The sequence below is a fragment of the Esox lucius genome, chromosome 3 (genome assembly GCF_011004845.1).
Source record: "Esox lucius isolate fEsoLuc1 chromosome 3, fEsoLuc1.pri, whole genome shotgun sequence".
Classification (NCBI taxonomy): Eukaryota; Metazoa; Chordata; class Actinopteri; order Esociformes; family Esocidae; genus Esox; species Esox lucius.
Window position 1 is genome coordinate 25,676,334 of NC_047571.1, and position 12,744 is coordinate 25,689,077.

The following is a 12,744-nucleotide window of genomic DNA, read 5'->3' on the forward strand; positions in this document are numbered from 1 at the left end:
GGCTTGAGGCAGACAGAGCAGATGGGACTATTCCACTGGTTCCTACCTGCTCAAACATGAAGGCAAACTCCACACTGTCCTTGGGTACGTTATCTGTGTCCAAGAAGCAGTAGAGCTTGAAATAGAATTTCCAACCTGTGTTTGTCTCATCTGGACTTGCAGAGAGCCTGGAAAACATTACTTGAGTGTTACCTGTACAGTTCGAGCACCCACACACACATACATGTTTATCTTTCTATACCTGTGAAAACCTGAGACCTAACCCTGACCCAGAAATCTGTCCTCCCCATCCTAATCATGACCCTATTCTTTTCCTACCCAATCCCCATGAACGATAATCGCGTTAATTCTGTGTGGGGACCTGCCGACAGGAAACGTTCAGGTCGCCACGTGCGCACGTAGACGTGGATCACACTCACTTTTCAAACTTGGCAAGAATGTCAGCGACCACTGTGCGGCTCTCGATGGCTTTGTCAGTGGTGTCGTTGTGTTCAAACAGGGCGAACATGTTCCTGCTGTCCTCCATCGCCAAGCCTCGTATCAGCTTCTCCACCACCTGGGGCACACACGCACAAACACACGGGTTAACTGCTACTCACCGAGCAAACCGTTTGGGCTGTCAAAAAATGCTTTGCGAGCAAGCGATAGAACAATAGAGCTGTAACTGTGAAAACTGGGTAAAAAATTGTTTTCCCCCTCATCTCGAGGTGGGCAGACTGTTACCCATCACCACAACCCTAAACCCCCAACCGCCTGCCCCCCAACACCACCCACCTCTCCGGCCGTGGTGTGAGAGTTGATGGTGATCTTGCATGAGCCTCCACCATGGCAGTGCACGGTGGTGGTCATGTCCTGACGCGCCACCACGGCCCGGATCTCCTCCTGAGACGGCACATACTCCCGGCCGCGTGTCTTCCTCAGGGAGTCCAGGCTGAACGAGGCGTAGCGCTCCATCTCCGTGCCGGGGAAGAGCTCTCGGGTCCTGGGGTTGGGGGGGGGGGGGGGGGGGGATTGGGGGGGGACAGAAGACTTGTTGCGGGGGTGATTGCTTAAGTTGTCAGACTCTGACAGTTATTGACGGTTTTCCCAAATCGGAAACAACCTTTTGCGGACGTGAGCCGTTAGAACGACACGCGTGTCCTACAACAACCTGGCTCGTTTCACGGAACACAGTCCAACAGAGCTCCCTCACCTCTTGAAGTGGAACTTGAGGTAGTTCAGGACGCTCCGCGACGGCAGGAATGTGCAACACATGCAGGCCAGGATCCTCCAGCTACACAGGTTACCGGGGCTGCCGGGCTGCGGGGGCCTGGTGGTCTGTTTGACCAGCTGGCAGTAGAGCTCGTCCCTCAGGGCCCTCAGCTCCTGGCCCGTCTGCAGGGTGCCCTGGATGATGGGCACGGGGTCTGCGATGCCCTCCAGGTGCTGCAGCGAGTTGAACACTTTGAGCGCCTCGTCCTGGAGCGTCGTGTAGCCCTTACCCCTCAGGGCTGCGCGGGAACCGGAGACAAATAGGGGAACCGTCTTAGATGTTAGCTACACTGACGATCCAGGAAAACGGGTTGGAAACAGGACGTTCGACGTCTCTTGTGTGGGTGAAATGGCGATGCACTTTGCCTGTGTGTGTGTGCGTGTGTGTGTGTGGGCATAAAGAAAGCAGCACAGGGTCAGAACTTACAGCTGATGTGGATGTCTCCGTAGGGCAGGGGCAGCAGTGGGGAGTGGAGCGGGTGGTGACTGTAGCGCAGGATGGGGTTCCTCTTGTAGATCTGCTCCACCACCTCAGAGTTCAGACAGTTCTCCTGTGGGTGGAGGACGGCATTGAGAGGCAAGGAGAAGATGTTACGTCAGACACACGCTGTGAGACGAATTGAATGGTTCGTCTGAATGAATCTATGACTATTATTCAGAGGGGTAAAAAGCATAAAGTAAAGGTACTTGGCTGTGTTCACCAGTTTTGGGAAGTTCCTAAAGAAGAGCTAAATGACCAAGGAAAACAGTGTTCATAACAAACCAGTGACCTTAACTGATAATCTACACTCTACCTTTTCATTTAAATTATCACTGGTTAGGTTTTAACTCCCTTTACCTGGATCTTAACTAGATACGTCCCTGAAGTGGTGAACACAGCCAAACACAGCTGAGTACTTTCACTTTGTGCTTTTCACACCTCTGCTATTATTTAAATGCACACCACCACAGCCCTGCATAGACATGGCTGTTTTTCAATGTCCCCCATTTAGCGACACTCTCCGTGTCTAACCTTGATGTCGTGGATGAGCTGCTGGGTGGGTGTGTCGATGGGGGCCTTGGTGTCGATGACGTTCTGCACGGCGCTGGCCCATCGCGTGGCCTCGTTCAGCAGCTTGGTGTACAGACGGTACGAGTGCTTCCGACCGTACACCGTGACATTCCAGTAACCTGGGAAAGGAGAGCACAGTGATGATTTCATTTCATGCCGCAGTTCATCCCAACGTTTTCTATCCTCCAACGTGTTGCACCATAGAGCGTACGGCTCACGGTTAACCCACGGAGATGCTCTTCTGGGGAGTATTAGGTGTGTGTGTGTGTGTGGATGTTTAAACAACCAAGAACAGTACAGCCCATCTGGGCTAATTCCTTTTAACCGGGCAGATTTAATGTAATCCAGTTCTAACCGGTCTCTTTGAAGACCTTCTCGTCGGGCTGCACCACAGAGCACAGGCTGTTGAGCACCAGGGTACCCAGCTTGAGGGCGTTGCGCTCTGAGCTTTTGTAGTAGTCCAGAGAGTTGTGGGTAAGCAGGAACCAACGCTTCTTGAGCTTCAGAGAGGCTCTGGTGCTATTTTTCATCTCTTTGTGGAGCCACCCTAATGAAGGAAAGGTTTGGATGATTTTACAACATAATCACAAAACATTTGAGTAATTTAGCAGATGCTCTTACCCAGCGTGACTCAATGTAGGTGTATTTGATAAGCTAGCTAGGTGGCACAACAACAATCATAGTGACTAATGTGTTCTTTACTGTATTTAGCAGCCAGTGGTTTCAGTCAGTGCTATAGTAGCTGGATAACCAGCAGATAGCATAGCGATCAAGAGCCTTGGGGCTATAACAAAGGTCACCTGTTCAAACTGACAAAGTAAAAATGCTGCTGTTAAATTACCATAAAACACAATGATTAGTGTGCTATGATATTATGTCTGATCTGTAACGATGTCACATAATATAATGTCCAACCTCTAGCGCTAATGTAATATAATGTCCAACCTCCAGTGCAAATGTAATATAATGTCCAACCTCCAGTGCTAATGTAATATAATGTCCAACCTCCAGTGCTAATGTAATATAATGTCCAACCTCCAGTGCTAATGTAATATAATGTCCAACCTCCAGTGCTAATGTAATATAATGTCCAACCTCCAGTGCTAATGTAATATAATGTCCAACCTCCAGTGCTAATGTAATATAATGTCCAACCTCCAGTGCTAATGTAATATAATGTCCAACCTCCAGTGCTAATGTAATATAATGTCCAACCTCCTGTGCTAATGTAATATAATGTCCCACCTCCAGTGCTAATGTAATATAATGTCCAACCTCCAGTGCTAATGTAATATAATGTCCAACCTCCAGTGCTAATGTAATATAATGTCCAACCTCCTGTGCTAATGTAATATAATGTCCAACCTCCAGTGCTAATGTAATATAATGTCCAACCTCTAGCGCTAATGTAATATAATGTCCAACCTCTAGCGCTAATGTAATATAATGTCCAACCTCCAGCGCTAATGTAATATAATGTCCAACCTCTAGCGCTAATGTAATATAATGTCCAACCTCTAGCGCTAATGTAATATAATGTCCAACCTCTAGCGCTAATGTAATATAATGTCCAACCTCTAGCGCTAATGTAATATAATGTCCAACCTCTAGCGCTAATGTAATGTCTGACCTCTGATGATGAACTCCTGTCCTTCCACCCGGGTGTCTCCTTTGGAACGTTGAAGCAACGTTATCCAATGGTGCATCTCTTCAGGGGTGTCGGCATTGCAGTGTAAAACCCTGTTAGCTGTGATCATGACAAACGAATTGGGCCTGGGAGGGCAGAGGAGTGGATATACCTTAGATTAGTTGAACTATGGGAGTTCAGATATTTTATATATTTTAGTTTATACAGTGGAAAAGAATTATGGCTGTCAGCATTTGTCAGTTAACTCAAAATAACAACATTTATGTGCACACTATATTTTTCTGTGTCTCAAAGCATTACCAATACACTGAAAACATTCAAAAGGTCTCATCTTTAAATAAACACAATACAGGGTCAAATTAAATATTTTAATTACATTTCTCATTGCATGAAATCCCTCAAAAGAATAAAATTAAATATGGATTACATACCTGATAATTACTTTTAGCAAATTTAGTGATATAGGTTTAACATCAACATTAAAATGTGTTGAATTTTAGGATTTGTCTTGGATGGGCGGAAGCTTACCTTTCAGGGTTGTCTGAGGCACATACTGAATCAATCATGCCAACATCAAGGGTTCCCTGAGGAAAGTGGGAGAAACCTTGTAAGAGAGAGAATAGACATCCACAAACTCACTTCATGCAGAGAATGTTCAAGCTGACTGGTGTTCTGATGAAGAGTCTGACCTTCTACCAACTCTCTAGGTTCTCATTATTTCCCTAAGCCCAAACACACACATACCCACACACGCTTGTTTTACTTTATTAACGAGGACCAAATGTATTCCCGTAGAAAATCCTATTTTTTCGAATCCCCAAACCAAACCGAATCTTAACCCTTACCCTATCATTAACTCCCAAAATCCTAGTCAAACTGTTATCGCCCAACCTTAACCCTAACAATTAATGACAAGCCTAAACCTCATTTGAACCCTAACATTAACCCTAAGCCTACAAAGCGGTTCGTAAAGGTTTAAGACAGAAAAAATGTCCTCAAAATTCATGATTTAGTAACGACTGAGGACATCTGGTCCTCACAAGTATAGTAACACACACGCGCACACACACAGACACACACAAACCCAAACATATCCCCTTTAAACACACGTTTAATTACCTGGGCTGAATCCTGAAAACATTCCCCAACTAGACAAACCCAGTTCTCTCTTTATGGGCTGTATAACCCAAGCTGCTAGGATGACCCCTATTTCCCATCATCCTCCTCTTCTCCATCCTCTACTCACCACTGCATTCTGGGGATTGGCTTGTTCGTCATGCATCTCCCTGATCTCCTGCTCGGTGGAGGTGTGCACCTGGCTGAGCACGCTGAACCACTGACTGAAAACAGAGATAACAGACACAGCAGAGTGTCATCCAATAGGAACCAATATAACAGACATGATTGATGTGAGTGTAAACCAATCAGGGTTTCCCACAGGACATACAGTGGCTGGAGACATGCCCATTAAACCCCCTCCGCTACTCTTGGGCCAACAGGCAGCTACAGTACATATCCATATTACCAGGCTTGTTTACGGAAGACAGACAGACAACAAACGACCACCTTTGCTAATTAGCTATATGGCATGTTCCTGACACCTGGGTCTTAGTTAACTGGAGAGAATCATGTGTAATAACACACACACACACACACACACACACACACACACACACACGACTTGCCTGGCATCCTCAGCGGTCTCAGCAATGAGATGGTAGGTGCGCTCTGCCATGATGATGTCAATTCCATTCTCCTTGCCAGTGTTGTCCACAATCTCCCTGCGAGATGGAAGTACGGATGTCTGTCAGTCCCCTCCCTTCAGATCTAAAACCCGCGACTGGCCAGTTTGACCGTGGCATTTTAACACCTCCCCCCAGGTTTGGTTCACCTACCTGGCCGCGTGCATGTCCAGCACGCCCTTCATCTTGTCCTCGCCGTCGTGCTCGAAGTACATGAGCTTGCTCTGGCGCAGGACGAACCAGCGGCGCTTCCAGTTGCGACGCGAAAGCGTGGAGGAGCCGCCGCCCTTCTTATGGAGCCAGCCCTGTTTAAGGGCCTCCTGCTTGGCACGGAACCAGAGGAACGTCTCGTCCTTCAGCACGCACCAGCGCCGCTTCCACGTGTTCATCAAGCCCCCTGCGGCGGAGGAGACAGAGGGGAGGGTTGGGAGGAGGAGGTGTAGGGGTTTATATGAAATGTGTTCTCTCCAAGTGGGGACCTCTAACTATGTTAATGGACAGTACTTAATATATATATATATATATATGTGTTTTTGAATTAATAGTTCACTTCAAAGACTTGTGTACCTTTAAACGATAAGCACCAACAATTTTATGGAAATATGTGTGGGAATAGTGGGCATTTAATTTCCCAAACTGTGAGCTCAAGCAGTGAGTTGGAAAGACGCCCTGACAGTTAGCCAAAATGGAACCACACTGCCAAATTCCTCCAGTGCCACCTAGTGGCAAATAATGATTTAACTGACCATAGGTTTATCAATTAGGACCGTGCCGGCGGGATCTTCTTAAAATTACCTTTGATGTGGAGGAAGCTGTGGAAGTATGGCAGGGTGACGCAGCTGTAAACAGAGTCTCGTCGGTAGGACAACTCGTCATCTGTGTCAAACCTGTCAAAGTCGTCCTCGCTGTCCTCGAACTGACACGAAAAAGAGAGAGATATATTGCGAATATTAAAACAAATATGGAGAGAACGAGACACAAACACGAAGACAGAGAGATAGAGAGAGAGACAAACAGAAAGCAATTAGGACCAAACTTTAGTATAAATCTGAACCCACATGCATATTAACAAGAGACATTTCGATTCAAAGCAGAGCATGTGAATGGGTCATTATCACTTCTGGTGACGATGGTACCCACCGATGATTGGGCCCCATCTGAGCTGAAGCGATAGGCTCCCGAGCTGTTGTAGGTCCCAATGGAGCAGCGGTAGTCCGGTGACCACTGCCCACTGCGAGGGTTGGAGAACGCCACGCTGCCGCTGGACACTATGGCCCCCTCGTCGTAGTCGTCGCGGTCATAGTCCGAGTCCTCATCCGGAGGGATGAGCTCGACCTGGTCGTCCGAAAGGCTCTCAAAAGCCTGGGGGTGGCAGTAGACCGAGCCCCCGCTCGAGGAGGCACTGCGGCAGGCTTGGGGCACCGGAGGCGACGGCAGGGGCTGGGTGAGCAGCGCCATCGGCGCCATCGGGGGGATCCGCAGTCCGTCGTTGGCGTACGGGTCCTCCTCGGACGAGTCGTCGCTGGTGCGGATTCCGCTGGTGCGCTGGCCGTCGGAGTGGCCGTGCTCACTGGGGTTCGGGGAGTCCTTGTAGGCCTCGTCGTCGGCGCCGAACCCCTCGTCCACCTCCTCTTCGCCCTCGTCCCTCCCTCCGCCCGTCTTCTCCTCCTCTGCGCCCAGCGAGCACTCGATGTTGCGCACGCACTCGTCGATCTCGTCGAAGTTGAGCGACTCCAGGAACTGCTGGGCGGCCTTGCACGCCTCGTCCTCCAGGCGCCGCAGCTCCTGGTCACGGAGGGTCTGCAGCCGGAGGAGGGAGGCCTCGGTCAGGGACAGCTCCTGCTGCTCCTTCTGGCGCTGAAGTTCCTGGATCTCTCGCTCCAGACGCAGTATCTCCTCCACCTGTGTGGCGTCTAGGGAGGGTTCCTGGGGCCGCGTCGCAGCGGAGATCTCATCCAAGGTCCGGCACGTCTCCGACTGGCCTGGCTGCTGCTGCAGGGCCTGGGCGGTCGGCAATGGGGCTTGAGTCTGGGCCAGAGCTTGAAGGTACAGCGCCTGGGCCTGACGCAGGTCTTCAATCTTCCTGGCTTCCTCGGCCTGTGGAGATAATATCAGGAAGTTGCGGGAAGGTAGGATGAGTGAAAGGGCCCGCTGGATCACCCCAGTGCCTCCAAAGACCACATTTTGTAAGAAATCCTTCATTTATTTTTTTATGATTAAAGGACATTTGTACCTCTAGCGCAAACCGTTCGGCCTCCAGCCTCTGCTTCTCCCTATGGAAATGGAAATGGAAATATCTTGTTAGATAACTGTACACAATCATACAATGGAAAATGACTTATCTGTGATTTAAGTGAACATGTGCCTTTAACTTCATTATCATAACAAAGAGGATTAAACCAATCCTACAAGGGTACAAATATACATGCAGAAATGCACTCATGAAAGGCACCCCAACTGAAACAGACAGCCCACCTCTCCAGCTCCTCCATTCTCCTCCTCCTGTCTGCCTCCTCTCTGATCCTCCTCTCATCCAGGAGTTGGCTGTAGACCTTGCGTGCCAACTTGCCCCTTAGCCATTTCTGGAAGGTCAGAGCTGCCCAGCGCAGGAGTAAGAACTTTCTCCGCCAATAAAACGCCCTGTAGTTCTTCTGAATGACCACAATGCACTGGAGCAACTTCCTGTACTGCTTCCTGTGGAGTGACATAATTCATTTTATATACTGTAGCTCTTATCTCAGCAAGCTTTCATCTTGGAATAGCTAAACCTCACAATAGGTGTTCAGTAAATACAAGTTGCTTGAATAATAATATATAGAATGAGTATGTTACAGAATAGTAATGTCCCTGACTTGGGCTAATCAGTTTTTCGCTGAAGAGGCTGTGTATAGTACAGTATGAGCCCATCAGGGTTGGGGCCAAATCGGTGTCCATTCAGTAATTTCAGGGAGTAAATGTAAATTCATGACAAAATGTAAAAGGCAACACATTAGTTAAATTTGGTCGAATTCCCTAAACTATAGTTCAGACAGGAACCTACCGAGTTACTCTTTAATCCGTTGCTAATCAACTGCACCTGTTTGGTGCACCTGATTTTAACTCCAGGGGTGTACTCCAGGGGTTTACTCCAGGGGTGTACTTACTAAAGAGGTCATACAGTATACACAGTAGTCTTGCAATACGTAGGGTCTGTTTACCTGGCCATGTAGCCCATGACATAAGCCTGGATGATCATTGCTGCTTTAAGCACCTCCGTCTCCCTCTGTTTCTCCAACCTGTGCTCCAGCGACTCCCGCAGAAACACCTGAGGGCGCAGAGAGTAGGACCCAGGGAGAGGATGGGAGAGAGTAGGACCCGGGAGAGGATGGGAGAGAGAGTAGGACCCAGGGAGAGGATGGGGGAGAGAGTAGGACCCAGGGAGAGGATGGGGGAGAGAGTAGGACCCGGGAGAGGATGGGAGAGAGAGTAGGACCCAGGGAGAGGATGGGAGAGAGAGTAGGACCCAGGGAGAGGATGGGAGAGAGAGTAGGACCAGGGAGAGAGAGTAGGACAAGGGAGAGGATGGGAGAGAGAGTAGGACCAGGGAGAGAGAGTAGGACCAGGGAGAGGATGGGAGAGAGAGTAGAGAAGGTACAGGTCATGAATAAACTTTTGAAGGGGTAGGTTACAGAATGTTCCCTTACAAATGTCCTGCCAAACTTTGAACTTCAGTGGCTATTCACTGTGTGGTGCGCCAGCTGAGGACGCATTCGCCACAGAGGTTTAGGGCCCTGAGAGGGCGCCCCGGGGAAAGGCGAGAAAATGCCACATTAGCGGGTGAGAGCGCGCCAGGCAAGACAGACGAGGAGCAGGCAGCTAGAAGGGGCCGCCCGTCCTAATCAGGGCAGCTATAAAGCGGAGACAAAGGGAAGGCCAGAAAAAAACGCCCCTAACGGCATTTTTATGTGTGTGCCTTTTGACAGAGGAGGGCTAACCTACCCCCCCACGTCTGGACAAAAGTCCCCCCACAGCGGCTCAGTAAGCAGTCAAATACACCCCAGTAACAATTTTATGTGTTTTCTATTTGCCTTCATGCGAACCAATGACCCGTCAAGTACTTCGCCTTGCCTTTTGTTTCCTGTTCGTTGAAGTTAATGAACGCATTCGTTCTGCATTCTTCTACCTCGTCTCCGTGACCAGGGCTTTGGCCTGCTGCAATACCTATGAGTTATATTCATTTGATCAGAACCTAGTTGACAGGATATGCTTTACAAAATCGCCTTCCCCTAGCCATGCCCAATTCCATTCTCTCAATCTTCTTTGCTTTCTCACTGAATGTTTTGGTTTTTGTCTGTTTGTTTCTATTCCTGTTAATTTTGTACAGCGTCCTTGGGTCTCTGAAAAGCGCTTTATAAATATGTTTTATAATTATTTATTATAGTATATTACAAATGTATATTTTGTTTCTAGTACATAGTAACCACCTAAATGATTTAGTTATATTATTGTAAACAGTGGTATTTGATGGGAGTTCAAGTTTGCATAGTTCTATTCTCTTGCTTGGAAAATTACAATATTCTAAATCACTCGTCACAGTACACGGTCCAACACACTTAATTGTGGGTTAAATCAATCCCTTACTCCCTTGTTAAAAACGCAGGAGGAAACACTGAAGGCATTTTTTAGCTCAGTTTCTACCATTTCTAATCTACAGGCACTTAGTCTAACTGCCTTCTTAAAGACCCAAGCTGTCTACTCCTGATAGGGAAACCAGGATCCACGGTTGCCTTAAGGTTAAGCCGATTAGAGGAGTACAAAATTGGATGTGGGATGTTGTCTCAGGTGAGACACCAGAGAAATCACTGAATGCCACAGGGATATTACTGAACAGATTGCCTTGGCGTGCCTTTTTGCTGTCCAAAGAAATAGCACATTCAGTGAGATACAGAGTGGGATTTCTCTGTTGTCGACGGTTAAACAATGTAAAAAATGAAAATGGAATCTAAAATCATCCAGTGCCAGTATCTCCTTGTATTTTCATCAGGTGTTTGGGTATGTAAAATAAGAAAGCAACACGCACACACAATATGAATTTCTCTCTCTCACTAACCACTTCTTTAGTTCGAGTGAATATTAAAGTGCAAATCCCTTTGAATCATTACTATGCAAATAAGTGCAACAATGCCTTCCGTATGGAAGCCATTGTACAGGAGGTTGGAGAGGTCAACTCTTAGAGAATAGGGAACATGTGGTGACCCAGAAAACACATGACTTACAGGAAATTAAGTTTGTGGCCGTAAAACTCACAGACAATGGTCATGACATGTGCCCTGAGGAGCGACTCCAGTATAATGCTGTGTTAATCTCACTACGAGAAGCTAAAAGAAAAGAGTGGTAGAACTGATTCATTTGACGAACAGACACGCACACGCACACACACACACACACACACACATGCACACACACACACGCACACACACACACGCACACACACAAGGGCACCGGTTCTGCCTGTTGGTAATATCAACGGGGAGGATTCGGTTCTGTCTGTTGGTAATATCAACGGGGAGGATTCGGTTCTGCCTGTTGGTAATATCAACGGGGAGGATCCGGTTCTGCCTGTTGGTAATATCAACGGGGAGGATCCGGTTCTGCCTGTTGGTAATATCAACAGGGAGGATCCGGTTCTGCCTGTTGGCTGCAATCCCAGCACAGATCCATAAACATTATACATGCCTTCAAAAAGATTAAAACATGTACAGAGACAATTTCTCAGAAATACAGCCATGAAATACACACACACACACACACACCTTCACTGCTGTCATGTTCAGCTGTGGCACATGGTCATGCTGTGTTCTGTAATACGTCTTTCCATCTGTCTTTTTCCAATAAAAACACAGGCGCATGCATGCACACACACACACACACTAAACATTACATAATAAATGAGAACAGAGTGTGATAGACCATGGGGCCATAGGGGATCCGGACAGAATCCAATAACCAGAATGTTCCATTATTCATGATAACCCACATACACTGTGAATAGACATACACGCATATCAATGGATACACACATGCAGTAACACACACACACACACTGTCTCTCCCCAAGGTAACTGTTGGCCGATAACAGCTGTGGTTGGTGCTATCAATCTGTATTAAGGGATGACAAATGGATGCTTGAGGGCAATAAAGTGAACACTAACATACTTGTGTTGGCCAGAGTAAAAGACAGCCGAATGACTAGGGTTCAGTCAGTAGTGTGGGGAGATAAAACGACGGTCAATATCTTAAAGACAATAGGTAAGGATACCATTAAATTCATGAAGTGGTGATTTGGAGACCTCTTTAATACTCATCTTAGAGAAGGACATTTCTGGAAAGCACCTTGCCTTTTACACACTTAAAGACGCTGTTTGGAAATGTGGAAATAACAAACCTTATTATGAACCCCCATTTGAGCTGGATGTGTGATATGTGGTATAAGTAGCATCAGTACCTCCGTTAGCCACCCGTTACCTGTTTTGGCTGGGCAGCGCTAACCGCTCAGGGACAGAGTGACACATGTATTTTACATTTTCAGCTAGGAGATTTGATTTAGCCACATCTTGTTACTGGCCAGAGGCTCTAAGCGCTGTCAAATTCCCAGTTTGCAATGGATAGAAAACAAAATGGCAGCACTTGAACAATCCCTCACCTTGGTCTTCCCCAGCTGCCACTCTGCCCCGCTGCTGTCGTAGAGGTGGAGTAGCTGGACGCACTGCCCCCTGGGGTCTTCTGGAGCTGACACCCTCCGCATTAACACTCTGTACCTGAGAAATGGTCGGCGCCCAATCAGAAGTGCCCTTGGCTTGGAATCTCTCAATGTAAACATTCACATTTCTCTGTTGCATTAAAAAACGTGTTCATTTGCAATAAATAAAAAAAAAGAACATGGAGCAACTGCTGGCTAACAAGAGGTATGTTTTTTTTTCATAGTTAGTTCCTCATACGTTTCTTTTTGTTAACAACCAAGAGACTTTGGTTTGCATGTTTACATTGTAGCATGTCCACTTCAGCAGCATTGA

At 47.4% G+C, this 12,744-nt stretch overlaps 1 protein-coding gene across 1 annotated transcript in view; it reads right to left on the reverse strand.

Moving 5' to 3' along the window:
- myo10 (myosin X) overlaps window positions 1-12,744 on the reverse strand; it is an 87,832-nt gene that overhangs the window by 2,477 nt on the left and 72,611 nt on the right. Inside the window, 18 exon segments of the mRNA XM_034291378.1 lie at window positions 29-167; window positions 420-556; window positions 775-982; window positions 1,193-1,490; window positions 1,679-1,802; window positions 2,264-2,421; window positions 2,658-2,849; window positions 3,933-4,075; window positions 4,479-4,534; window positions 5,197-5,290; window positions 5,636-5,731; window positions 5,846-6,089; window positions 6,488-6,608; window positions 6,833-7,789; window positions 7,926-7,965; window positions 8,168-8,386; window positions 8,890-8,996; window positions 12,375-12,489. Of these exon segments, the coding sequence (XP_034147269.1) occupies window positions 29-167; window positions 420-556; window positions 775-982; window positions 1,193-1,490; window positions 1,679-1,802; window positions 2,264-2,421; window positions 2,658-2,849; window positions 3,933-4,075; window positions 4,479-4,534; window positions 5,197-5,290; window positions 5,636-5,731; window positions 5,846-6,089; window positions 6,488-6,608; window positions 6,833-7,789; window positions 7,926-7,965; window positions 8,168-8,386; window positions 8,890-8,996; window positions 12,375-12,489 (3,448 nt within the window).